The sequence below is a fragment of the Falco cherrug genome, chromosome 8 (genome assembly GCF_023634085.1).
Source record: "Falco cherrug isolate bFalChe1 chromosome 8, bFalChe1.pri, whole genome shotgun sequence".
NCBI classification, from domain to species: domain Eukaryota; kingdom Metazoa; phylum Chordata; class Aves; order Falconiformes; family Falconidae; genus Falco; species Falco cherrug.
Window position 1 is genome coordinate 33,007,610 of NC_073704.1, and position 25,980 is coordinate 33,033,589.

The following is a 25,980-nucleotide window of genomic DNA, read 5'->3' on the forward strand; positions in this document are numbered from 1 at the left end:
AAACGTACTATGTATTGCTGCACCTTACATGCCTTTTAGTACAGAGGATATCTGCTTTGTAGTGCAAATAGCCTGGACCACTCTTCAAAATGAGCCCTCAACTCACTGCAGATAAAACCAATTTTGTCTGATGTCCAGCTTGCCCACAAGAAAGTAGGAGACATCTCAGCTGAAAGGTGATACGCTGAAGAAATCTCATTTCTTAGAGGAACATACTCCAAGCATTACAGGGCTTTCACAGGGCTCTAGAGTTCATCAACCCAATCCATGCACCCTTTTGCCAAAAGAGCCGTGCATTAAATTAACCCCCTGAACAGCTAATGAGATCTGCTTGGACATTATTTTTGTAGACAGTAACTGTGTTCAAGTCTTTCTTTTCATTAAAAGTCTCAAGTGTATAATTTACAGTCATGACTGAGATGTAGTGACTTACCTGCAAAAATTCAAGGACAGGTCATAACTAAAAAAACAAAATCAGAATAATTTGGTCATGAAGACTTTTCACATTTTATTTGAAACCAGTGGGCTGTAAATTAATTACCAAACTATTTTACATGGTAGTACTGTCATTTTCTGGTCCTTCACACCAGGACAAAATGAGCAGGTATGTGGCTGAGGGTTCTCACTGGAGCAATTACTTTGTTTGGGGTAAGGATCACAAGCGAGTCCTTGGCAGAGGTGGCATTACTGGTGGTTCTCTTCTCTGCATAAGACGTTGCTGACCTCACTGAACATAAATACATGTAGGTGGGACATAGAAGGCCTCACACATTAACAGGATAAACAGTGCCAAGCCATGGACTTCGTAAAATTACTCTTATCCCAGAATAAGGGTTTTATTAAGTGCTTTCAGCTTCATTTTCTCCACATGTTTTTGAACCTTCTCTCTGAGCTCGTTGTTTTGGGGTTGAAAATGTCCATCTGGATGGTTGTGCAGGTCTCTGCAAGAAGTTTAAAATGCCATTTGTATTTATAATAGCTGGGGGAGCTACTTAGGAATGCTGACAAAAACAAAGGAAGAGACACACATCATTCCTCTCTTTTTTTTAAATGAACACAGAGGGTATTCCATTACTTATGCAGAATGGAAAATGAATGAAACTGTGAAAAGAACATTCACTTTTGGCTTGTCCAGTTAGTAAAGCTAACCATCTGACAGGTAAACACATACCAGACTGAGTTTTATGTTTTATTTATGAAGGAACATATGCTGCAATGGCCAGAACTAGAGCATCCACATGAAAAACTGATTTGCCTTAAGGATAAAATGCTGAAACGGCTGGAGAGGAGCAATGTGATATCTGTCATCTGGCGAAACACCACCCCACTGATAACAACAAAGAACCTTCCAGTGACAAAAAAAATGGATTGAGGCTTCATTGTTTACTAATAATTCTTCGTTTCCTTCTTTACAAAGCCAAACAAATAGGGAAGGTTTCAACAAGTAAGTATAAATACCCAGAGGTGTTTAATACAGAAAAGCATTTTTATTTCTTAAGGAAACATCTAAAACTTCAAAAAGAAAGATCCTTATGATTATAAAACTACTTACCCAGGAAAAGCACCATCCAACACTGTATCACTGTGGAGAAAAAGGCCACCCTTTAGTTACACAAGCCAGCCCAAATGCCCATGTTCTGACAAGCATAGTGTCATAACATGCAAAAAACAGCACTGAGTCTGACACATTTGTGTTTTTAGAGCAAATTATTTTCAATCAATGCTGTAGTAATCACAATACAGCAATCAATGTTTTGTCAGAGAGCTTATAATATGCAGCACTGTTTTTGAGTTTAATGGCTGACAGTTGCATAGGATTTCAATGTCAATCAAATAATTTCCCTCTAAAATTAAAGAAAATGAGACATTCAAATCTTCTGATAGCTCTGAAAGTTCCAGGCTATTATGCACATCCTGACATCTAAGCCACATCACAATCACTTTAAAGAGGGGGCAAACTGTTGGACATAAAGATTAATTGACTTGCTCCAAGTCACACAAGGTACCTGTGAAAACAGGGTTAGAACTCGGCACATTCTCCTCTGTTGCTCTGCAACCACGTATCCTTCCCATACTGCCTGCTGCTCAAGCCCACTGTCCTCAGTGTCCCACTTAAGAGCTCATATACCTCCTTGCATCCTTCCTGCAACATCACATACCCCCAGGCTTCACACAGTTCATCCGCTTCTGCTTCCAGCCCCACAGAACTGCGAAATGCTGATCTCAAACCACAGTGGTAATCATCAACACCATCAAAGACCCATTTGTCTCTCAGAGCTTTCCTTGTCCTCAGGTTGCCCCTCAGGGTTTTTCTGCTGAGCTGCAAAATCAGGACATTGGCCTGACAGTACGGGAGGCATAGGGCAGAACTTGGCCCTTACAGTGGTCAGTTCACAACATTTTAGGGAGAAGGTAAATCTATGTTTATGAATGTAAGCTATTTTACATGCTGTGCTGTATGCCTAAAACACATTGTGTGTTGGTGGAATGTGAAGCTCAGACAGCAGAGAGAAAATGTGACCCACTCCTAGGAAAAGCCTGAGAAAAAAGCACCATGCCAGGGGAGATTCTAAGGGCTTATTGCTCTGCCAGCATTAGTAAATATCTAACAAAAACGGTCACTGAAAATCAAAAGCCACTAGTCCAAGAACACTGACTATCTCTGCAAGGGCAAGAAAAGTGCCTCAAGTGTTAGCTCACATTGATAAAACTGAAGTCAAGGAGACATCCAGGCCAGTGTGTCACATTCACAGCTGCTTTCTGCAGTCTAATCCAGAGATCACATTTGAAGTGCAAATCTGCTCAAAGTACCAGATCTGTATCCCACTTGTGATGGAGCCCCTACATCACCTCAGTATGACTTTCTACGTGATCTGGAAGGGATGCTTGTCTTCAGATTCCCTCTCATTCTTCTTCCCTAATTTCAAATGATACCTACCCTTCTCTTTTTGCTGATTTCTCTTTGCCTTCTGATAGTGCTTCCCCAACTTGTGGAAACAGAGCTCTCACCATCTCTGGAGTAAGAATCATTTTGAACTCAGCTTCATCTGTCTCCCTAAAAATTTGCAAGATGAAGAAGAATTGGGCTTTATCCTTTAAAAAGTGGGGTTTAGCCAACAAAAAACAAAAGTACGTTCTATGCAAGAGGGACTTTGTGCTTTTGCCTTGGAGGATCTCTCAGTACAGGTTTAGACACGTTCATACAAGTGGTTAAGACATAATCAATCACACTGAATACAAAATAGTGGAAAAACTTACTGGTCAGTTATGTTCTCCCTGTCTCTCTCAGGTAAGCCATGCAGCATTGGTGGTACATCTCTTGGAAGCATATCTAAACTGTAAGGATCCCTGTGATGGAAATGGTATTAGTTTAAGATGGGCAGATGGCAACTGCACTAAATATTTATATTTTGAAGCTTCACACAGTAGTTGTAGTTACAATGAAAATTATGTACTTTTAAATATTCCTGGAAAATCTGAGTACACCAGAAACTGCTGTGATATGAGGGAACCTGAGCCCGGGAGATGTTAGCTACCAGATGGGTGCAGGTACCCATATATTAAAGGTTTTACCATTCATACTGCTGCAGGGCAGACAGGGTTTGTACCTCCCAGGGTCTTCTAGCACTGAATCAAAAAGCATTCAGGAAAGATGTTATTGAAAGTCCCAACTGTAACTCTCCTTCCAGGGCTAGGTATTTCCTCTACTTATACTGTTCTTCACCCACCCTTCAAGGAGGTCAGTAGGGGTTTTCCCCATCGGCTTTGGATTTCTGAGCAGCAGTTAATTGCACGCGTAGGCTCACTTTTATCTGTGGGACTAGTTACTGGTCAAATGGAGTAACAGACAGCAGAAACTAGTGCAGGATAGAGGCACTGTATGTTCAAATTCCTTCTTACCTAGCTGTTCTACTTGTCAATGTCGGAGTGTTAGAAAAAGTGGAATACACTACTGGTAAGAATCTTCTCCATTCCATTACTCCGCAAATCACTTCCTGAAATGACAAGAGCTACAGCGATCAGACCTCTAATACATAATGCAGTGGGGACAGAGGCTTGTAGGACAGAGCATCTGACTTCTTGGCTGAGAACTGAATCTGAGGAGCTGCAGTTCTCCATATTTAAAAGATGCTACCTCCACTGCAAGGTCATGAAAATAAAGTAGATGGTAAAAAGAAGGAAAGAGCAGAGAAATACTAAGGGATAAATAAGAGACATGGATAAAGCTGAACAAGAACAAGTTATTCTGACCCATGTACTGACTATTTAGGTGCATGCATAATTTATATTTGAAAATGTCTTCTATCTAGGACGACTCTTCATCTTCCTTTTTCATTCCTTGGAGCAAATTCTCAGCAAGAAGATATCAAGAAGCCAGGTACTTGTACAAGAAACCCAAAGGGCCATACCTTGTGATGCAGAAATTTCTTTTGTGTGACTGGAATACAGGATCCTTTGGGGCATTCCTTGGTAAAGGTGTATTTTGGATGAGGACAAAGATGATATTCAATATTTGTTTCAGAATAGGCCAAAGGAGGTAAAAATGGAACTAATCCTGGTGTGGGGTTCTAAAAACAAAGAAAGGATTATTTTTAAAACCTGTTATGAGCACCATAAAGAATTTAATTGATGAAAATTCAGTTCTTACAATTAATGTAGTCTCCCCAGATTTACACCTTTGTCTCATTGTGACTGTTCTGTTCCGTGTGACCCTTCATTTCCTGTCTCTTGTCATCACAGACCCATAATCTGCCTGGTTTATCCATGTTCTCTGCTGTCTAAAATACAGCAATTTAGGTGTTGTCTCCAGGTTTGGAAGAAAAAAATTTGCCTGATTATTCCAAACTCCATTGCTGATTGTCTGAACAATTTAAAATCCAAGAATGCAAACTGGCCTTGCTGTGGTGGAAGCTAGTGAGCGTTTTGCCAGCTATTTCACTGCACTAGCATCTGTTCCTGAATGAAGTCTAACGCTGGGCAGTTTAGGATCGGACCGTGTCTGGTTCTTACACTGACATAACAGAGGGATGAAAGAGATGCATAGAAGATCTCATCAGTAAGTCCGCTGGAGTCCTGGCTGCATGCAGTGAGGGCAAGTCTATGCCATATATGTTATGCCAAGATCACCAGACTAGCACACTAGGCTCTGAGCCATTGAATCTAAGTAATGCTGACAGACAGAGCCACCCAAGTCAGGCACAGTGGCATGCTGGCTTGGAGATGCTGCCATGCACAGCACTTAACTGAGCTATACAGCTGGCTCTTCCTGCTCTGAGACACCTCGGGGACTTTCAGGCTGTACTGCACTGCGCAGGAAATGACTTCCGTAGTTGGTGCCAAATAGCATAATCTATATGACAATTAAATAACAGAAAAACCTCCCACACATGTGGTTGTAATTTTTTTAATCTCTGTGCCTAATAGTTTGGAAATGTGGTTTTGGTATGCTATGAGAACTATTGGAAACTCTAAGGCAGCAGGATGCATTGTGAGCAAAGAGTTTGACTTCACTTTTCTCAGTTTACCTAAGGATCAGGCAGAACTGCAGTCCCCTAGTTGAACAGAAGGACAAGGCTGCACCTGTTCTATCTATCTGGGCAAGAGCACGAGGTTATAGAAGGACTGAGACGACAAGATCATGGCTTTTCTTCCAACATCCAAATGGGGGAAGAAATGGAGAAGTGAGGGGCCCCATGGTGTTCCAGGGAATCCTGGGATCAGTGACCAATTATGGAGTGTGAGACTGGAAGGGTCTCCAGTTCTCTGCCATCATTGGCAACTTTGCCTTATCATCCTCTGCCCTAAACAGATCAAATTCCATTGTAGAGTGAAGCCATGCCCCTCTCTGTGGGCTGAGCTCTGTGACTCCTACCTACCAGGGCCTGCACCTGGAAGGATTACTCTCACTCTGGGTAGTTTTATATACCAATCTGAGTAAGAAAATTGCGCACCAATTCCACATCAGGCTTCTGATGGAACAAACACCTTTTCCCCTTCTTTCTTAGGTTCTTTGTGGTAGTCAACTCCTACTTACAAAAATGCGAAGTGGGTTGCTCTCTGTAGGGTGAACCAAAGCTTGGGGAGGAACCAGTTTTAAGAGGCTGATATTCCTTTTTTCTACATCTTCTGGAGATGGTTTGTAAAAATCCATCCTCTGGGAGACCAGGTTAAGTTGCCCCTCAGGAGAAGCAACTACTTGAATCAACTCATCCTTGAAAAACACAGACATCAAAGGTTTTCAGGGTGTAGTAAGCTTTTTGGTATAAAATGTCAAGACAAAACTAAACAAATAATGTAGAAATGTAGGGTGGAGAGTGACTTCAGCCAAGTTTGTATTTGAGATGATTCATTACCTGGGCTCCCTGCCTCAGTGGTTGGGAAAGTTTTCGAGGCTTGTAACTTGTGGCTGCATAGTGTGTATCAAATGGCTGATACTTCATAATGCTGGAATGCTGAGGAACCTAAGTGCAAAGAAAAAAAATGTGCTGCAGGAGATGACAATAATAACTTCTGATTAACTCATAGATGGAATGGAACATTCCAGCTTCATCACAGACACATCACGTCTCTGTGGTAAAAGATACTTGGAACACTATTCTGGAACATGGTATATGAACAAAACTTCAAGAACCCATACTTCACCAGGAGAAGCTGAATGTGTGCATAAAGGAATATTTCCATTCTTTTCTATGAAAGAGCATGGATTTAATGGTTTCTTGATCAAATATACTGTACTTAATGGAGTGGAGAAAAGCTGTGTTAAGTAATATACATAACACTGACAGATGAACCAATGCGTAATAAGGGGAAAAGACACTATAAGAAAGCTTCTAGACTTCTACACCACCTGAAAAAAAAGAAGGTGGACATTGAGCCAAAATCTGCATTGACTCGAACCTAAGGAAATATTTTTACTGGGATGGGGTGCAGAATTTGAACTTTTGCTATGCAAAAATTGGAGAGAAAAGGGTTTAGAAGTCAGGAGGAAAAAAAAAAAGTTTCTGTACTCACAAAGTTGCAAAAACATTACTTATTTCAAGAAGGAGAAGTTCGCATTTCCTATACAGGAATGAAGGAACTAAGCATGAAGAACAGGATGCCAAATAAACAGAAGACTTCCATTACTTTGTAAAAGGAAGGACCCTTTTACAATGTCGCTTTTATAAAACTGTAAAACCAAAGGAAAAACTGTGTAGTGTGCAGGGCTTGCAGCATCATCATTCATAGAAGGATTTTTGTTGCTTGAGTTATAATTTTGGCTGAGGTGATTCACCTCTCTGTCTGGAGGGGACTATTGCCAACTATAAGCTTGTTACTTATGGAAACAGGTGAGATTTGTTTTTAAAAAAAGCATGCTAATCATACAGCCATATTAAGGCAACATTTCTACTGAGCTACACACTGGGGCCACTGAATCAGGCAGAAAACGTGTCCAACTGGATTTCTGGAAGAAAACCATGATACAGTTGAGGGAGCTGTACTGACTTACCTTCAAATCATAAAAAGGAAGAATGTGTCTGACTGTCACATCTACAGATTCGATAGGAACTAGGCCAAGAGCATCAGGTGCCTGAAAGAATACAGTATTTAAAACTCAGTAATATGGTGGGCACTTTGTTTTGCATTGGCAGCAATCCATCATCACAGCCACTTGAAAATATATGGAAATAATTATGCAAACATTTTGTTTGATATTTCTCCTGTCCTTTCTTGGACTTCAGCATTTCAGTTTTTTTTCATTTCTTTTATTCTGCAAAATCATGGATGTTAGCTAACTCTGGTCGTTAATGTATTAATCAGAACTTTAAAATGCAATTAAGACAATGCAAAGATTTTAATTTTTTTACTGCTTTCAGCAGTACCCTCAAAAAATCTGAAGTCCTGAATTAATTTGTCAGAACCCCAGAACACCAATCACATTGTGAAATTTTAACAAAGGCAGTACTGGGTCTTGGGCCAGTGTCTTCAACAAAATTCTGCCTTGAGTGTTGGCCACCATTTCAGTTACTATACTTACCAAGTCACGGTGCAATTCATGGGAACTGTAAAATGGGAATTCAAAAGGCAATATACGATCTTCAGATATGCTGGAAGAAAAGCCCTCACATTTTTCACTCTTCTTTTGTTTGCTGAAACTCCTGCTTTCTGTCATGAATGGAAAGCAAATATAAAGATTTTGTAATATATCTTAATACACCATTTCAGAAATAGAATCAAGATGTATTTAACATCTTCCTAAGACAGATGTGTCTAGTAATTTTAATATAAGAAGTAAGGTAATATTTCTTAAAGGCTTTGAAAGCCTTATCTACAAGATAACAGGCACAATACCTTGACTAGCAGACAGATCTAATTTCCCCTTTCCTAAAAGGACATTACAGCCTATTCATTCCAGCATGGTTCTCTAACTCATTCCGCTCAGCCAGGCAGAAACAAGTCAGAAGGCCTCTCTTACACTAACTGCCATTCACCTTCTACCGGAAGCATCTCTGCAGCTCCTGCATACTAGGAATTACAAGTGCCAACTTGCAGAGGCAGGAAAAGGCCTGACATGCAAAGGTGCTTCAGCAGTTGTCAAATGGTGTGTGTACAAGGGAGTGGGAAATAAGAGACACAAATTCTCTTTTGTCCCCAGTGTACCCAACTGTGACTTCCATCCAAGGTCAGTTTCATTCTATGACTGCTAAAGAACAAGTGACTCTTCCAGGCCAGCACTTCCACCTCACTGAAAAGTGACTGCTTGAAAGCACTTGTATGAGAAACCAATAAGGAGGAAAACTCAACCCAGTACAGGCCACCTAGCCATGTATCTCATGCTTCCTACTGTCTCATTTCACTGAGTTCAGATATCTTGCCTTCATCATACTGAGGTGTCTTTCCATATTCCACCCCCCATGCAATAAGCTCCTCTTAACGTATGACTCGAACCTCTTGGGCTCCACCTGATCTGTTTACCCACCTCTCTGTTTTTCATATAGTCCCATCTGCCCTCTCATTGTTCCTCAGCTCTTTAAGTTGAATCACAGAAGTTATTCCAGGAGGGTTGGAAGGGACCTTTAAAGATCTAGTTCCAGGGGCAGGGACATACCTATCACTAGACCAGGTTGCTCAAAGCCCCATCCAATCTGACCTTGAACACTTCCAATGATGGACCATCCACAACTTCTGCCCTATTATTAAGCAGATAAGTCATAAGGTTCCTAAGAAGAGTTAATCATATTTTTAAAATCTGGTAAATAATGTGCATGAAAAACAGATGTATTTTGAGTACAGCCGTTCCTACCTGTTGTGATAGAACAAGGAGTAACAGTTTTAAACTAAAAGAGGGTAGATTCGGACTAGAGATAAGGAAGAAATTTTTTACGATGAGGGTGGTGAAACACTGGCACAGGTTGCCCAGAGAGGTGGTAGATGCCCCATCCCTGGGAACATTCAACCAGGTTGGATGGGGCTCTGAGCAACCTGATCTAGTGACAGATATGTCCCTGCCCCTGGAACTAGTTGGAACTAGATCTTTAAAGATCCCTTCCATAGATGTCCCTGCTCGTTGCAGGGGGGTTCAAACTGGCAACCTTTAAAGGTCCCTTCCACCCCAAAACTATTCTATGATTCTGCCTTGTCACACTTCTCTTTTTTGCTGGAAGACTCCTTTGTAAGAACTCTGTCTTCACCTTTATATGTAATGCACCTGACACACTGCAGTACAACCTGAATTATCATAATTCATGGACAAATACCAACTTGTTCTTCTACTCCTTACCAGAGACAGAGCCTTCCTCCAAACCTCTGGCTTCTTTGGTTAGCCCACGGAATAGAAGCAGTAAACGATTTAGCCGAATCTGAATCACAATCTGAGAGAATGATTTTAAAGTTTATAATTAAGCCAAACACTCTAAGTATAGCCAGAGAAATATACATACATTACAACTGTATTTATTCTACAGAGCTGACTTAGACATCTCTATTTCAGAATTTTTACTATTGTTTTCTGTTCAGGAGGGAGAAAATGGGGAAGCAGAGATGAAGAATGGATCTCAACTCTGCAGTGCCATTACACAACAAAACCAGTTCAAACCATTTAGTTTTACAGGTCAGACTTCTTTTGGCTAGATCCTTCAGCTGTGTCTACTGGCATATACAGATTTAACAATGGGTAAACAGTCAGTTGATCAGGGTCATATGAATACTTGGGGCTCTGTGAATGAGAAGAATAAGTAGTAACCTGCACTGTGCAATTTGCCTAGCACCACATATCGCAGGGTAACGATGAAAAATCCTAGGTTTTAATACTGGAAGGGGCCATTTAGCCACCTCTTTATTTGTGCAATACAGGAAAGAGCATTTCATTTCAGGACCTACATATCGAGCCTAATATTGTGAATGGATTGGAGAAGAGTATCTAAACTGAATACTAGGAGAGCATGAAATTTCCATATTGCTTGCTACATTTAGATTTACTGGGAAAAGAGCCATGAAGATGCATAATAATATTTAAACCCAATGAGATAAGTGATTTTACTGGTTAGTCTTTATCTTCCACATTGGAAGGGATCTTAGAAGGTCCTAGTCCAACCTCGTGCTCCAAGCAAGGTCAGTGATGAGATCAGACCAGGTTGCTCAGGGCTTTATCCCGTCTGGTCTTGGAAACATCCAAGGATGTAGACTGTACAGCCTCTCTGGGCAACCTGCTCCAATGACTGACTGTCCTCATGGTGAAAAAGGCTTTCCTTATACATGGTCTATGCCTCTCTTATTTGAATTTATGACCATTGTTTCCCATGTTCCCACCATGCACCATTGCAATGATTCTGGCTCCATCACAAATAATGTCCTCGGACATGTTGGAAGGTGCTGCTCCCTCCCTCCACTTTCCCTCTCCAGGCTGAGTAAGTGCATCCTGACAAAGTCTCCTCACAGAATGAGTGCTCCAGACCCTGACCATCTTGGTGGCTCTACACTGATGATCCAGCTTATTGATGTGTTTCATGACTGGGATGCCAAAACTGGGCACAGTATTCTATATGCATTTTGAAATCTTCTCTTTTTTGTGCAGAAATATTTTTTACTTTTTAAAAAACCCTAAATTTATCTGCATTTGCTCAGTATTGATTGCAATACCAAGCACCAGCAGAACCACCAGCAAATGCAAAACTTACTCCAGATCCTTACTTCCTGGTGAAGTGGGGATGTATTTATCAAACTATCAAATCCCTAGCTAGCTGTGAAGACTCTTTATGTGCTAGTTTGCCTGTTCTTTTGTGCTATTTCCAAGGCATCGTGCCATCACACTGCATTCTGGTTGTTCACGCTACCTTGTATGCTGCTTGTTGGAATTTCCTCAGCATCCTGTTTCTGTTGTCCCAAGTGTCATTACGGAGCAAGTCAAATGTGGGATGGACACCTGGATGCTGCATGGTATTTTTTTTAAAAAAAGAAACAGAAAAGAAAAAGGACACCCCTTTTACAACTATACAAGGGAGGAATTTCCTCCAGCCCAAGCCAATCCCTGGCCTGAATCCATATGTTATTTCTGAACACTGGAATTAAGTCAAGTGAAAACGTTTGCAGTATTGGCATTTAACCAGAAGCCTTTACTGTAGGGCTTAATGGGAGGTAATCACCAAATATTTGCAGATACAGTATGGGGAATGCAGAGATAATGTAGCATGGTCTGCATCCACACAAATGAAAACCACACACTATGATTTAACTGCAAGACTGTTGTGGTTTAACCCTGGCCGGCAACCAAGCCCCACCCAGCCGCTCACTCACTCCCCCCACAGTGGGATGGGGGAGAGGATCGGAAGAGTGAAAGTGAGAAAACTCGTGGGTTGCCATAAAGACAGTGTAATAGGTAAAGCATAAGCTGTGTACACAAGCAAAGCAAAACAAGGAACTCATTCACTACTTCCCATGGGCAGACCAGTGTTCAGCCATCTCCAGAAAAGCAGGGCTCCATCACGCATAATGGTTTCTTGGGAAGACAAACACTGTAATGCTGAATGCCTCACCCTGCCCCTTCTCCCGGCTTATATGTACTCAGCATGACATCATACGGTATGGGATATCCCTTTGGCTAGTTCGAGTCAGCTGTCCTGGCTATGTCCCCTCCCAGTTTCCCAGTTGTGCCTCTCCAACCCTCTGACTGGCAGGGTCTGAGAAATTGAAGGGTTCTTGCCTTAGTATAAACATTACCTAGCAACAACCAAAAGCGTCAGTGTGCTACCAGCATTGTTCTCACACCAAAGCTAAAACACGACACTGCACCAGCCACTAAGAAGAAAATTAACTTTGTCTCAGCCAAAACCAGGACAAATACGTGGGCAGTCAGACAGTGGGATGAATGGACTAGGTCTCTATTGTTTACACACTTCATCCTGCACAGATATCAAGTTGGGACATAGCTGTAGGGGCTCAGACCAGGGGCCCAGCAAAACCAGTATCCTGTGTCTCCAATAATGGCTGATAGCACATACTACAGAAGGGCAAAAGGCTGGGGTAAACTTAAGAATGATAATTTCTCAGAATAACCTCCTCACATGTAGTGAGGTCTGGCTCTGGACATACTTGAGGCAGAGGTGATGTCTCTAATGCCTTAAATTGTTGGAACACTCTTTGAACACAAGAAAATCTCTTTCTTGATGCATTAATCTCTTCTCCAGTTTTAAACCAATGTAACAGAAGAATGTGGCACTAGAAGGAATTCCAGCAAACCCAGAGTACAGTATCTCTCAACAGGATGGCAGCTGCTTAACCAACATTTAGATTAGGAAGGTTATCAGAACACCAGCTCCACACAACAGCATGCCATGCCTCACCAAACAATTTTCAACACTTTGTAACAGGTGTATAACAACAGACCAACTCCCACAGCTATTATGTTCCTCAAGAAGGCAGCAGTTCATATTGTTAACATTCAAAGTTCCTTTGGTAGCTCAATAATCCTAGGAAATGGATCTTAGGAAGTACCTTACACCACAGAGAAGGACAAAAAAATCTAAGTACCAGAAAGGCTCCTGTCAATCTGAGCTGCAAGTAAAGGTTGCAAATCTTGTGATATGCTTAACCTTAGGTTTAGGCATGAGAAAACTACTCCTGAGAGACCTTTCAGAAGCAAGCAATATGAATCTCAGGTTAGGCCTGCAGATTTCCACTTGTCTCTCATATTAGATCAGAACATCAGAAGCTAAGTTGTAGCACAATGCTTGCCCTACTGTACTAAAAGTAAAATGGGAAATAAGACACTAACACGGAAATGGGAATATTAGGAGGAAAAGTATTCAGTGTCAAATATTTACTTAGCTTAGTAGGTGATAATAACATACAGCAGGCAATAAAAACACATAAACAAACCTGGTCAACAGGGCGGATAACACGTCTGAAAGCAACTTCTACTTCATTCCTCTGAAACTCCTGTTCTATGATAGGATCTCCTCTTTGGATCTAATTTGTCGCCAGGATGAACAATCACATTAGTACAAAACATTTAGTGAATTCTTTCCTCCCTTACAATTAGTGAAATAGTGGAGCTCACTTACAATGTAACGTTTGCGGGGAGCTTGACAAAACAGACTTCATTCCCTTCTAGGGAGTGATTATTGCAAGCCCTGAGCAAGTCAAACAAAGTAAAATAATGTCTTTTTGGGTCTGAGTTTCAACCAGATCTCTGCCCTAATGAAACACAGTTTGCTTTGCATAGCCAGAATCAGCAAGAGAGGGGTTACAGAACCAACAGCATAAGTTAGCACCTGAACAAATCTTCCCAGATGACAGCGCTACAGAAATTTCCTGCAGCTTTCCCATGTTCTGTGAACATCTCTGTCATGGTTTCCAATGGTGCCAGCTCAATCTGTTCATGTGTGAAACAGTTTACTACTGATATCAGTTCACCTCTTTGAGATCCTCTCAAAGTGTTCAGGCATGCTGGATGAATACCAGTGCTTCTTTTCATCGTGCCTCTTCCATCCCAGTCCTCCTTACCTATTGTTTCATTTCCCAGATACCATTACATCTTAAACAAAGACCTTGGGGTTATTCTGCAGGGCAAAAGTCCCATGATTTTCATGGACTGAGGTTTTAGTTAATACAATGGAAGACAGACCAGTTAAAGGTCTCCAGGACAACCACTCCCAGGCTGTATAACATAGTGGCTGCTTGAGCAAATAAATGATGGAGGGATAATAAATACTCTGTGAGGCCTCATGACATTCAAGGTGAACAAACTGACAGCATGAGCAAAAATACGGCTCGGTCAGAAATGCATGGGGGCAACTGTGAAACCAACCAGAGATCTCCACAGCCCCTATGGCCAACAGGTAAGTAAATAAATGTTTTTAAACAAAGCTAACATACATCTGATTTAGTGATACAACAATCTCACAATTTAGATCCTTTTTTTGCTGACTTCCTCCTTTGTTAGTATTAAATACAATGTTTAAATTAATTCACAGTGCCTAATTCAATGTATAAATCAAGCCTTTACCCTATCTATAAATAATTTTACTCCCATAAACAGCTCCTTGGAAGTCAGTGGGATGTCAGAAGCTACCTGAATGTCCAGAAGGCAGGATAAGAGGGACAAACCCCACCTGTCCCTGAGGGCTGTGCCATACGGGGAGAAATATCTCCTGCCACCAGGTATTGCTGCTGTCACCCTCATGGAACATGACCCACAGTCTGGGGTGACTGGAGGAAACCAAAGAGAGGGAGGGCAAAGGTGTAGAACAACCTGATGAATTATTTCCCCATGGCTCTGTGTGAGAGTAATGACTGGGTTTAGCTTTTGGTTGTGAGCAATTCAGGACATTAGCTCTTCAGAGAGGTACAATAGAAACAGAAGATTGGATGCTGCCATGATGCCGACAGACTTACACTGCAAAGCTGCACTGTGATGCAGCTGGGTGCAAATCTGCTAGGTTGGGCAAATATCTCGTTACATTTCCATTAATAACTTATCCTCTCCATCTACCTCCAAGATAAAACCACCTCAGAAACAGTGATACACAGGCATAATAAAGATATAACTGCAGTAAGAAGTACAGCTAGTATAGGTTTGCACTGATGTATAAAGAAAAACTGAAGACACAGAGAGCTCGATACAATTCACTAGTGCACTGTGTAGTCTGAAAATATAAATTTGATTTTAGATTTATAGAAAAAACAACAAAGACTAACCTTGTACTGCTCTTCTTCCCTCCGTCGGTTTTCAAGAATCTCTTTTTTAAATTCCAGAGACATCGGATCTTTGCCTTTACAAACTTGCCTGCATTTACAGTGGAGGCAAGAAAAACGCTTTACTTAATGCACAGTTTGCTTTATTTAAAGACTAACAGACTTATTACCCTCTTCCTAAGGCATCTAGAGGTCTGTAACATTCAGCATAAAGGTAGATCTCTGGATTGCAAATGAAATCACAGTGTGCTTACAGACACAATTTAAGTGTTTTACTTTAGGCCATTTGATGTATATGTGCACTTCTGTTCACTCCATTACACATTTTAGCCTTGATTTATTGCCAACCATGATAAAAGCTTCCCTTGCCCTTAAGGCCACAAGATGAGATGCCTGAGAATAAGGTTAGGTGAACAAGGTTTTCAGCAGGTTTCTTTCTGAATGTAACCATTATACAATCAAAGACCTCATTGGGTACTAGTATGGATCACTACTGAGACTGCTTTTAGGCAGAAGATAAAAAAATGGAAGTAAACCAACAGTAACTTAGCTGTAAACCAGAACTATCAGGATATGAAATGGCAGAATTATGCATTAGTGGATATTGCATACATCATTCATAGAGGCCTTAGTTAAGCAAACCCCAGTGTTGTTAATATGGTTAACTAACACTTACCACTTCAGATAATTTGCTGCTTCTTCCTGAATATTTTGTTTGACTTTTAAGTGAAATATGGCTTCCTTCATCTGTCTTGTTTTTATCCCTTCAGTGCCTTGGCAAAGAGCTGCAGGAATATCAGAAAGCCATATCACACATCAGACTAAATTGAATTTTTATTTGGGAAATCCACCCATTATGATAACTGAATTCATTAATACATAAAGCTAAGGTGAGACTTCTTACAGGAACTACAATGACATCACCTCAGCAATTCTGAAGCTGAGTTCCTCACCAGAAACCTACAAATAACGCTAAAGACCAAGTTTATGCTGCTTAATTACATTACCTTCTTTCAAGTCCTTAATCTTCAATTTGCCTGGTTCCTGATTCAAAACAGTAGCTACAGCATATGGATTTGACAAGTCTGTGGGGAATCTCAGATTCTGGTATTCAATTTCCTATGAGATATAAATTAATAGGAAGAAATAGAAACATGAAAGATTTTCAGCCCAGAAAAGTACTTGTGTGTATTTATCTCTTCACACCTTTACTTTCTGAATAGGACTCGAACGTGGTTGGCTGAATTGGTCTCTTCTCCACACCACAGATTTTCCTGCAGACACAGCTTTTTTCTCTGGACGACTTTGTTGTTTGTCAAAATGTTCTTTTCTAGATGTCAAAAGGACAGATATTGCTCTTATAAGTACTCTGTAAATGGCATATAAGTCTAGTACATGCATTTACATCCCCTTTAGATATAGAAGGAGACTGGAAATTTCTCTCCCATATTACAACTGGAATCAAACTTTCTAATCTTCAGAGTTCAAAAAAATTAGATACAGCCCAAAAGATCTTACTGCTCAAAACCCCCTGTATCTTGCAAGACCTCAGCAATAATTATAACATAGAGCAGGCATAATGGAAGCTGAGGATGCTCAACACTTCTTTAAGGACATGTAAATTCTCATTACTTTTATTTTGGTACAGTTTCACTTCACATAGATTAAGGGCGTTCTGAGCAAATGATGTAAGAAGGCAGGTACATGTATTAACAGTTGAAACACATTACTGTATTTTAAATCTCCATAGATACAAATGCTTAAAATGATTCCAGCAAAATGGCACTAAATCCATGAATTTTTTTAGCATTGGGCAAAAATACTCAAAGGCCTGTCAGCCACACATACATTAGACCCAGATGTGGTGTTGATGTTCCTGTGAATACACAAATATAGGGTTTTGAATGAAACTGTGAAATCCGTAACTGCATTGTCATTTGTGCTGTTCCATACTCAAGTGGGGAGTATTTCACAGTTACTTCCACTTTCCCATTGCCTGGAATGATTCCTGTGATTAGAGGAGAAAACCAGTAAGAGTCCATCTAATGTTAGGTCACTTAAGTATACTGAAATTGATTCTGGACTACATTTTTTTAAAACAATATTAACGTTTGAATGGATGGCAGCAGGCCTGGAAAATATTTCAAATCTCAAAGTGTCTTTCAAGAAATATCCATTGCCAGATAATGGAAGGTATTTTGCAATAGCAGAGAGATTTGACAGTGAAACTATAATATTTCCTACTGTTATGAAAATTATTGCCTGTTTATATCTAGAAACTCTTCACTTGCATCTGCCAGTCTTAAATCTCTGGCACTTTCTGCTTTCATGAGCAAAGCATTATAAACATATTCCTCTGTGCTCTTCCAAGCTGGGGGAATCATCTGGATTTGATGCGCTACCTGTCACTACTTGGTCTTATTTCCTTATTACCTATTCCATTATTTTTCCAACCACTTTAACCACCCTTCGTATCCCTAAACATTAAGTGCAATCCCAGGATATAGGCCCTGATGCATTTCTGCAACAAGGAATTTATTCAGATCATCAGAAATACTAATTTCTTGTATCTGTAAAGTGACCATTGCCTGGTTTTCTGCATCCTGCAGTTAAAACCAGTTAGTTTCATCGTTGGGTTGGGTGGTTTTTTGTGTGTGTAGTTTGTTCAATTATTTCATCACTATCTCAGAGCACAATGGCCTGAACAGGAGCTGAAACTTCTTAGTCCTTTTCAGATGGCCTTCAGCTCCTCAGAGTTTCTAGCTACCAAAGTTTCTGACTTAGTTTTTACTGGGTTAATGTTTTTTTTTCTGTGATATTTTTGTTCTCCATACTCCCAATAACTAAGCCAACTTAGAAAGCATGAATTAGTTCCAGCTGCTTTGTCTATGACTGTGCAAAACCCCAAAAACTTCCTGATGAATTTTACTTCTCCCTAGTTACACTAATTTGTTCCTTTCCTCCCTTGATATATCAAAACTTCTTTAAGCACAAAGTAAGAAAGAATATTATCCTGAAAGAATGACACAAAATAAGGCAGCAGCACAGTTTATCTTTGTGAACCACACATCTGATTGATGGAATCCAACTACTTACTACCCCTGAAGAATGAAAATCCATCTGACAAGACAGGGCAAATTCATATCATTGCACATACAGGAACAATAGCAACTTTTTTTGAAGTGCATAAATAATCAAAGTTTAAATTCCAGTGTCACAAATGGCACTAAGCACCAGTTCTGTGAAGATTTTTATTTATTTAGATCTTTATGTATTTTCATGGGACTGACCAGAGTGCCAAAGTGAATTATTCAGCCAGGTCTCACTCACTTCGGTATTTTTGTCAGAACACCTGAAAACTTACATGCTCCTGCCGGCACCTGGCAAATTTGTTACATATGATAGCAACTGACCTGCAAACAGTTACATCTGCCTCAAGACAGAGCCCTTTCCAACATGAGGCATGAAAATAGCTGAGCATACTGCAGCCAAAAGTCCCTGCCTCTTGTAAAGCCCATAGACAGAGATCTAGAATGAATCTAAAATCCACTGCTGTGCCATGAAACACCTGCAGCAGTGTGTTTTGTGCCCATCACTGTAACAGTTCTTGAAGCAACAGACATAATTCCATCAAATTCTTCTAGACCATGAGGGAAGACAGGTATAGGGATATGTTTGATAGAACAGAGGCCATTTTTATTTCCTCTGTGCCCCCAGTCAAGCAACATGATGCATACCTATTCCACAAAGATATCTGTTCCTTTATGGGGCAGAAGCCAGACACTCCACGGGGAAAGCTGTGATAAAGAAGTGAGTGCTGAGCTTCCTGCCTCTCTCCTTTCCAAAGGCTGCACCAGCAAAGACAGAAGACAAAGGCTGGATGGACGGTTTTGGACGTCCCATATTTTGCCAGAGGTTGGTAGCTGGGCATTGACAAAAGAAATCTACCAGCCACAGAAGGCTATTTGCCATGAGGCTGTACGTGACTAATATTTATCAGCCTGCATTTACCTGGAAACACTTTGAGGCAAAGGCTTTTTCTGTACAGCACTGAATACACTATCACAAGTAAGTACACTTAATAAATACAGATTTAACATTTAAAATAAGTTCAATCTACCAAATGTTGGCTGGACAGTGAAGGCTTTGTGGGGCTGAATAAAATCAATGTGGAATTCAAAATCTATTGGACAGCTGCACTGCAACGGGATAACATACTCCTTACTGAAAAGAGAGAAAGGAAGAAATAAATTAATGAAACTACAGTTGATCATCAATTACAAGCTGAACAATTATATTATACACAACATGCACTGAATTTATCTGTGTTCAGAGGGATGGGTTACTTATTTATGTGAAAATAGTCATTCCTCGTTTTTCCAAAAGAGCAAAATATTTCAGATCTTTCACTCAGTGATGAAATAAGAGCTAAATCTTGATTTGAATGCTGGATATTTTACATCTTGACTTACTTTGTCTTACCCATACATAATCTGATTACAGAAAAAATTATAAAATTTAGATTTTAGAAGTTAGTTATATGTATCCTCAAATTCTTACAAACCGCAGTACCTAGCTAGTACAAACAATCCAAACTGGAGCAACAATAAGTACAGAACCAGGAATCAGCCTTCTCCCATGGCCGTCTTTGTGAAAGACGATGAGGAAAGACTATGCAGTCTTCAAAAGTGTTGAAAACTCCAACACATCAGAATGACCAGGCTTTAACCACTGTGGAAATAAAGATACCACGGCCTGATTTTCATAAAAGCTCTTTATGTCTCACACAGGTTGTGTGAGGGTATTAGCACATATCTTTTCAAGCTGTCTTACTTTTGTATGCATCTATTTTCATGTACCAAATTGAAACACAAAAGCAGTGGGGTAACACCATATATCATCCTACAAATCAAGACCAGTTTACCCAGGCTTATTTCTGTTCTTTGTAAACTGGCTGAAATCCTATCCTACTGATTAGCAAAGAATGCATGTTATACACAGTGTTTCTTTGGAAAGCACATTTTGAAATGCTTAAGGAAATGATAACAGCAAAGTCCTTTTTTCTCTCCCTTAATATGACCTGTTCATAAAGAAGATGTAACAGCAGACTGGGGAGGCAATTTGTTTTAGGGTACAGTGCAGCTTGTACAGTAGCCAAAGTGCTTTAAAAACAATTAGGTCACCTGTTGCCTGATGGACCTTCTGTACCTAAGGAAAAAGCTGAGTGGTAAAATATAGGTCTTATCTGACATTTATGGAAGTAAAAGGCAGTTCTTCCATTGACTTCAGTGGGCTATGGACTGAGCTCATAGTACCCTGGGTTCTGCGCAGTACCATGTATTCAGAGAGCTTTAATTTTTTAGGAAAATTTTTAATAGCCTAATGATGAAAAATACTAGTAAAAATTAAGGTTTGAAACCATCAGTTTTCTTTCCAGGAACTCCTCCAAATTCCCTCAGGGGCATCTCTGAGCATCCCTGTTGTGCTGAAAATTTTTCCTATCATTTAAAATTGTCTTTTGTATTCTTTCTAATCTCTTCTCTGTATTCTGAGAGTATGAAAATTCTGTATATTTCAGCACTTGTTACAAAAATGGAGCAAATAAAGAGAATTACATCATGCCTAGAGGCACCCAAAAAATCAGGAGTTATGTTCAGTCCTGTGAGAAAGCTGTAACATCAATTCTGATGGACTCACTAGAGTTTAACAGATTAAAGGATACTAGAAAAGCAAATAAACAAAACCACACAAATGTTCATTCTACAATTCTGGGATCATATTACTGCAGAATTTTGCATTTTCCTTGTATGTGCCTTGCCTATTCATATTTCTGTGCTTCAGTAAAACTAATGAGTTGCTTCCAACTGACAAGCTAAGACAAAATCCAGCTGCTAAGAACTTCAGTTCCTAGAATTCACTCAAATCTTTACACTAACACAGATCACCATAATTACAACTAATATAGTCTATATACTACAGGACTAGACCCTAATCAACAGGATCTCCCTTCTCCTTTTCCCCTCCCCATTTCCTATTCACAATTATTACCGATAACTTCATGAAAACAGTTTTACATCTATGCAACAGAGCAAGATGAAGTCTGTGCCATTTAGAGCTCCACATCAGAAGATTTCAATATTTTTAAATAGAAGAAGCGAATCTAATGACTAATCAATCTGTGGACTGAGGTTACGTATTTGCTATCACTTATATCTACCATATCTTCATTTCCAGAATGCTTCATCTTGAAAGGAAGATTCATTCACTTAGGACTTAATAATGCTAAAAGGACATAGCACTTGGGAGTGTACAGATTATGGACAGCAGCCATACTGCTTCACCATATGATGAATCAAGTGAGTCAGCAGCAACTTAGACCGAAAACCCAGTTCCATCTATGTATATGCTTAGTTTGCACAGCATTTACTTTCCTGTGAACAAGTGCCTGAAACAGTTCGTATATAGAATTATTTTGCAGTCCAGATGGCAGCTGACTTCCTTAAAGCTTCCAATATGTTAAGCTGTACTTAAGGAATTTTAGGAATCAGATTTTTCAGATTTTGTGCATGTCTCACAAAATGTGGACAAATGTCTATCCTTAACTCACCTCTGACCAACTGATACATCAGACAGATTTATAAATGATGGAAATTCTACAACATTCACAGCAGGGTAAGCATGCACAGGAACAATGAATGTATCATCTCCCTGCAGAAAAAAGGGAGATAAATATTTGTTTCTTACATTGAATAAATATGGAAAGAAAATGTTTCTGTAGTAGTTGGCCAGTAAGTGGGCACAAAACGTCTTCAAGATCATCACCGTGTTGCACCTCAGGATATTGACATTCTACATCCTTTCAGTATCCATCTGTCTTTCCATACTTTCAGCAGCTCTCTAGAGCTCCTCAAAGCCTGCTCAGCTAAGACATTACATCAGAGTTGCACAAAGATTGATCTACTGGCAAAGAATAACAGAATAAGGAAGATATTTTAGCCACAGCTCCAGGACATTTACAGAGAGAAGAATGTTAAATGCTCAAAATGAAATTATCCAATCCAGACTTACTGGGAATAAATCCATGTGGCTCTAGGAGATTAACTGTACCTTTACTTTATCACTGTCATCATGTCCTAATAGTTGCTTCATTCCATTACAAATGTAAATATATTTTATAATAAATCCTCACCTGACAGTGAATTCGGATGCAGTCATAGTAATAGCGCCACTCATCGGGACAAAAGTCAACAGTAACCACATATGAAAAGCCAGGGACAAGCCGGTGCTAGAAAATGACCCAAAATAAAACAGATGGCCTGTAAAAGCCACTTACGTGACACAAAACTGGTGCTGCATGCAAAAAGCAGTGTGAAGGCTTTCTGACACTTACTGTTTTGTTGTATTTGATCTGAAAATACTTTGTCTGGGGTGGTATTATGTGAAGGTTTGTTACATCACCAGAAATATTTATCAGCTTCTGTAGAACAAAAGAAAGCCAAGACCACAAAACACTTTACAATGTAAAAGGTCAGTTGAGAATGCCAACTGTACATTTTGTAAGATCATTTTTTGTAAGTAATAATTTTTACTTCAGTAAAAATAATTCTGAATATGCTCTGAATTTAAAAGAAATGTATGTAAATTTTGCATTCTGATTTTTTATTCATTGGAACCAATGACAATTCCTTAGGAATAACAGTTTTGCTAAAGAAGATACTACTGTAAGACGCTGCTGCTGAATCAAATTCTGGCCGTTTTGTTTATGTGCAAAAGGAACAAAAAATGAAACAACTTACTGACTTTGCTTTTACAGAGGTATGAAACAACAGAAATTATGTAATATTCCATGGTTTTGTTTTGGATCACAAAGCAACAAACCTTTGGATGTGACAGTTCAGCCTGCAGAGCCTCCTGCTTCTTGTTTACTTTCATTATATCTGGAGAACCTAGTCCACCATAATCACCCAACCACTGCCTCAAAACACCACATGCGTAAAGAAGGCAGACAAAGGGAAAACAGAGAGAAGGAAATATCCAAACTATTCACAAGGAAAGACAATTAAACCTATGCACCAAGTTTCTTTCCTTAGATTAAATTGCTTTTGGCAGAAAGCCAGAGGTGCTTTCAAAATTTTCCCGCCAGTGAACATGTTTGCAGACCCAGTGACGGCCCAAGTACATTTTGAAAACAATCTCTTATGGAGTTAAAGCATGCATCCTTCATTTATGACATGCAAGTCACATATCATTAACACTGCTCACAGACACAGGAAACAAAGGTAGAGCAGAGACCGCAAAGGACAGTAATGTACACAGCATGGTACCCGTCTGTTTTGTTACCACAGGGCCACTGATTTTGAGTGCTGCTTTTTGGAGGACTCCATAGAGCAAAAGGCCTCATGACCACAAGCAGTCTACTCAGCTTCTGTTGTCCTTTTATGACCCCCAAGAGGATCCCTGCTCTGACACTTACCAGTATCTGTCGATGACATTTTCCAACTTCATACCCTCCATAGTGTAACACAGCAGGCTCAGCTTGTATAACCTTGCTCTTCTGAAGTTCTGAATAAATCTCTACAGAGACAGATAATAAAACAGGGAGAAAAGGAGACCAGGTGAAATACACATGATGATTGTTACTTACATTGACTAAATATATTTACGTTGTACCCAATGCATTATAGAGGAAAAAAATGAGCCAGAGATTACTTCTCCTGTTAAGGGGGCATGACTTTTTAGATGGAAAGTTAAGGCAGCATCTACTATCCCAGCTGAGCCATGATCCTGTTGCCAGTTTATGTCTTGGCATCACAGCTTCAACAAGCCACCCCAAAACTTGAGTCAGCCCAAATGAGTCAGCCAGGATCAGTACAACCACTATTTTCTTTCCTGACTCCTCTTCTACAATTTGGGCTCACAGGAAGACACAATTTAAGCAACAGGATGGGCATTTCGCTTGCAAGTTGCAAAGAAAAATAATAGCAAAGTGCCTCCTAGGATTGCTCTAAGGTGGGGGAACAGTCAGAAGGCAGAAACTTACTTGATTCCAGCAGGTGATTGGGGACAGCATGTCTTTTTTTAGGTTGCTCCACTAGGCTGCCCAGAAGGACACTGGGTATTTTCTTGAAGGATTTCTTAGCGATTGTGATTTCTGTGGAGGCTGATTGAACTACATCCATGTTAGAACAGAAATGAGAGTCTGAATGGTACTAAAATTCTTCAGCACCTGGGGTCAGATCAAAATAACAATGATCAAAATGCCTTCCCTTGCATTGGTAACATCTATTGCCTAATACTGCCTAAAAACATTTAGGAGCAGGAGTTATTTTTCTTCCTACTGAAGTAGATTACTGTGTGTGTGGTAAGTACAAGGACAGAGTGATTCCAGGAAACCCTTTTCCCACTGTAAGCCCTAGCACTTTGCCATGTTCATCTGTTCTAAGGCTTACTGGGGGCATTTGGCTTTCAGCACTGTGTAAAACACCTCTCCCTTCGTGTCTTCCAGCACAGAGAAGAAAAGGCTCTTATGATAATTCCACTATACAAACTGATTTCTGCAGAGATGTTCTTCTAATCTCTCCTGACTGGGTTGTTAACTTGCAGACGCATTTCTAGTTTTTAAATATTAATAAGAGGGATAAGAAAATTGGCATGTGAATCTTTTGTTTGGATAGCATCATCTGGGCTATTTGTTTAGTGAAGATAACTGTAAACTCAGAAGGCCATAGGTATTATAGATCCTGTGTTAAGTAAGCACTGTTATCAGAACATAAACTTCCCTAATGACAAGTTCAAATATTACATAATAAGGACAGCAGACACAATCCATCCACAAAAATTATCTTCATAAATACAGCACATAGTCCTTGGCTCTCCTATGAACCGGAGAACTGCATGGAGAAAAAGACAAGATACTTTTGGAAAAAGTACTGAGTTCAAAAGCCATGCTGGGTTTTTCTCAACCATCAAGAAGTGGGTTGAAAACCCTTCATTTTGTATTTGTTCTTCATGAACGGGAAGATGGGTGTGCAGCTCGGGATGGTGCCACATTAGTATCAGTGCACCGCTGAACCCACCCAATGCTAGAGAATATAGACTCCTCCTGCCAGGCTCCGGTCACGAGGCACCTTCCTGCTCCTGGAGCAGTGCCACAAAGGCTGATTAGCTGCTCAGACAACAGAGTTCCACTGTGTGATCCACACCGTGGCAGCACTTGAAGATTCAACAGTTCCAAAATTGAATTGTTAATACCAGCAGTGGTATTGTGCTTTCTTTGTTATTTTAACACTTTCATACTGGCTTGAAAGACCTTAAAGGGCCCCAACCTAAAATTAACACTGATCAATAAAAGTTGGAGGGAGGAAAGGAAGAAGAGAGCAGCAAAGCAATGCCCAACATAACCGAATCAGGACTTTTGAGGACGAAAGAGGTCCATCTCCCCCCATTACATTTTTTGGTCTCATCTCTGGTATTTGTCTGATTTTGTAGTCTGCTTTAGATCTTTCAGGCAGAAGTCGAGAGGTGCTTCAGGCTTATAAGCTGCTGTTTGGATTTGTGGCCTTGTGCAGTATTAAATAATAAATAAGCAAGAAGCTTAAAATAATGTGCTACCAGAACCCTAGCCCCAATAATATTTTCCACTCCATAACTCCAAGTACAGATTTTCTACTTGCAGCAGAAAATCTGTAAGAGGAACTGTACTATTGTGCACAACAGTAAATTTCTTCTGAGGTAGTGAGACCAACCAAACTTGGAGAAAAACACACTTAAAAAAATTTCTAAACATAAGGCTTACATTCTTTCCACTTG

General features: G+C 40.0%; 1 protein-coding gene across 2 annotated transcripts; it reads right to left on the reverse strand.

Annotated features, from left to right (window-relative positions):
- Positions 1-504: 504 nt before the first annotated feature.
- Positions 505-24,392, reverse strand: CFAP221 (cilia and flagella associated protein 221). Of its 2 annotated transcripts, XM_014286997.3 has the most exons (24): positions 24,212-24,392; positions 23,645-23,745; positions 22,562-22,648; positions 22,361-22,456; positions 21,779-21,879; positions 19,292-19,395; positions 17,020-17,179; positions 16,378-16,501; positions 16,179-16,290; positions 15,848-15,956; positions 15,175-15,262; positions 13,354-13,443; positions 11,313-11,408; positions 9,761-9,851; positions 8,018-8,145; positions 7,490-7,570; positions 6,354-6,461; positions 6,035-6,211; positions 4,410-4,568; positions 3,901-3,995; positions 3,259-3,348; positions 2,939-3,055; positions 1,553-1,582; positions 505-941 (listed from the first exon to the last, which is right to left on the reverse strand). In XM_014286997.3, exons 1-24 carry the CDS (start codon positions 24,348-24,350, stop codon positions 818-820), a joined length of 2,607 nt encoding a protein of 868 aa, XP_014142472.2. In that variant the 5' UTR covers positions 24,351-24,392; the 3' UTR covers positions 505-817. The 2 variants fall into 2 exon arrangements, with proteins under 2 accessions (XP_014142472.2, XP_055574597.1); XM_055718622.1 differs by lacking the exons at positions 21,779-21,879; positions 22,562-22,648; positions 23,645-23,745; positions 24,212-24,392 and having other exon boundaries at positions 22,361-22,448.
- Positions 24,393-25,980: the final 1,588 nt, after the last annotated feature.

What these genes read in the sequence shown, in the direction of transcription:
- CFAP221 (XM_014286997.3), bottom strand. Translation starts at nt 24,350, where the DNA reads ATGGATGTAGTTCAATCAGCCTCCACAGAAATCACAATCGCTAAGAAA. An exon ending in TTATCCGCCCTGTTGACCAG is followed by an intron (nt 11,409 to 13,353) that starts GTTTGTTTATGT and finishes AATACCATGCAG; the next exon opens with CATCCAGGTGTCCATCCCAC. An exon ending in AGGGAGAACATAACTGACCA is followed by an intron (nt 3,056 to 3,258) that starts GTAAGTTTTTCC and finishes GCAAATTTTTAG; the next exon opens with GGAGACAGATGAAGCTGAGT.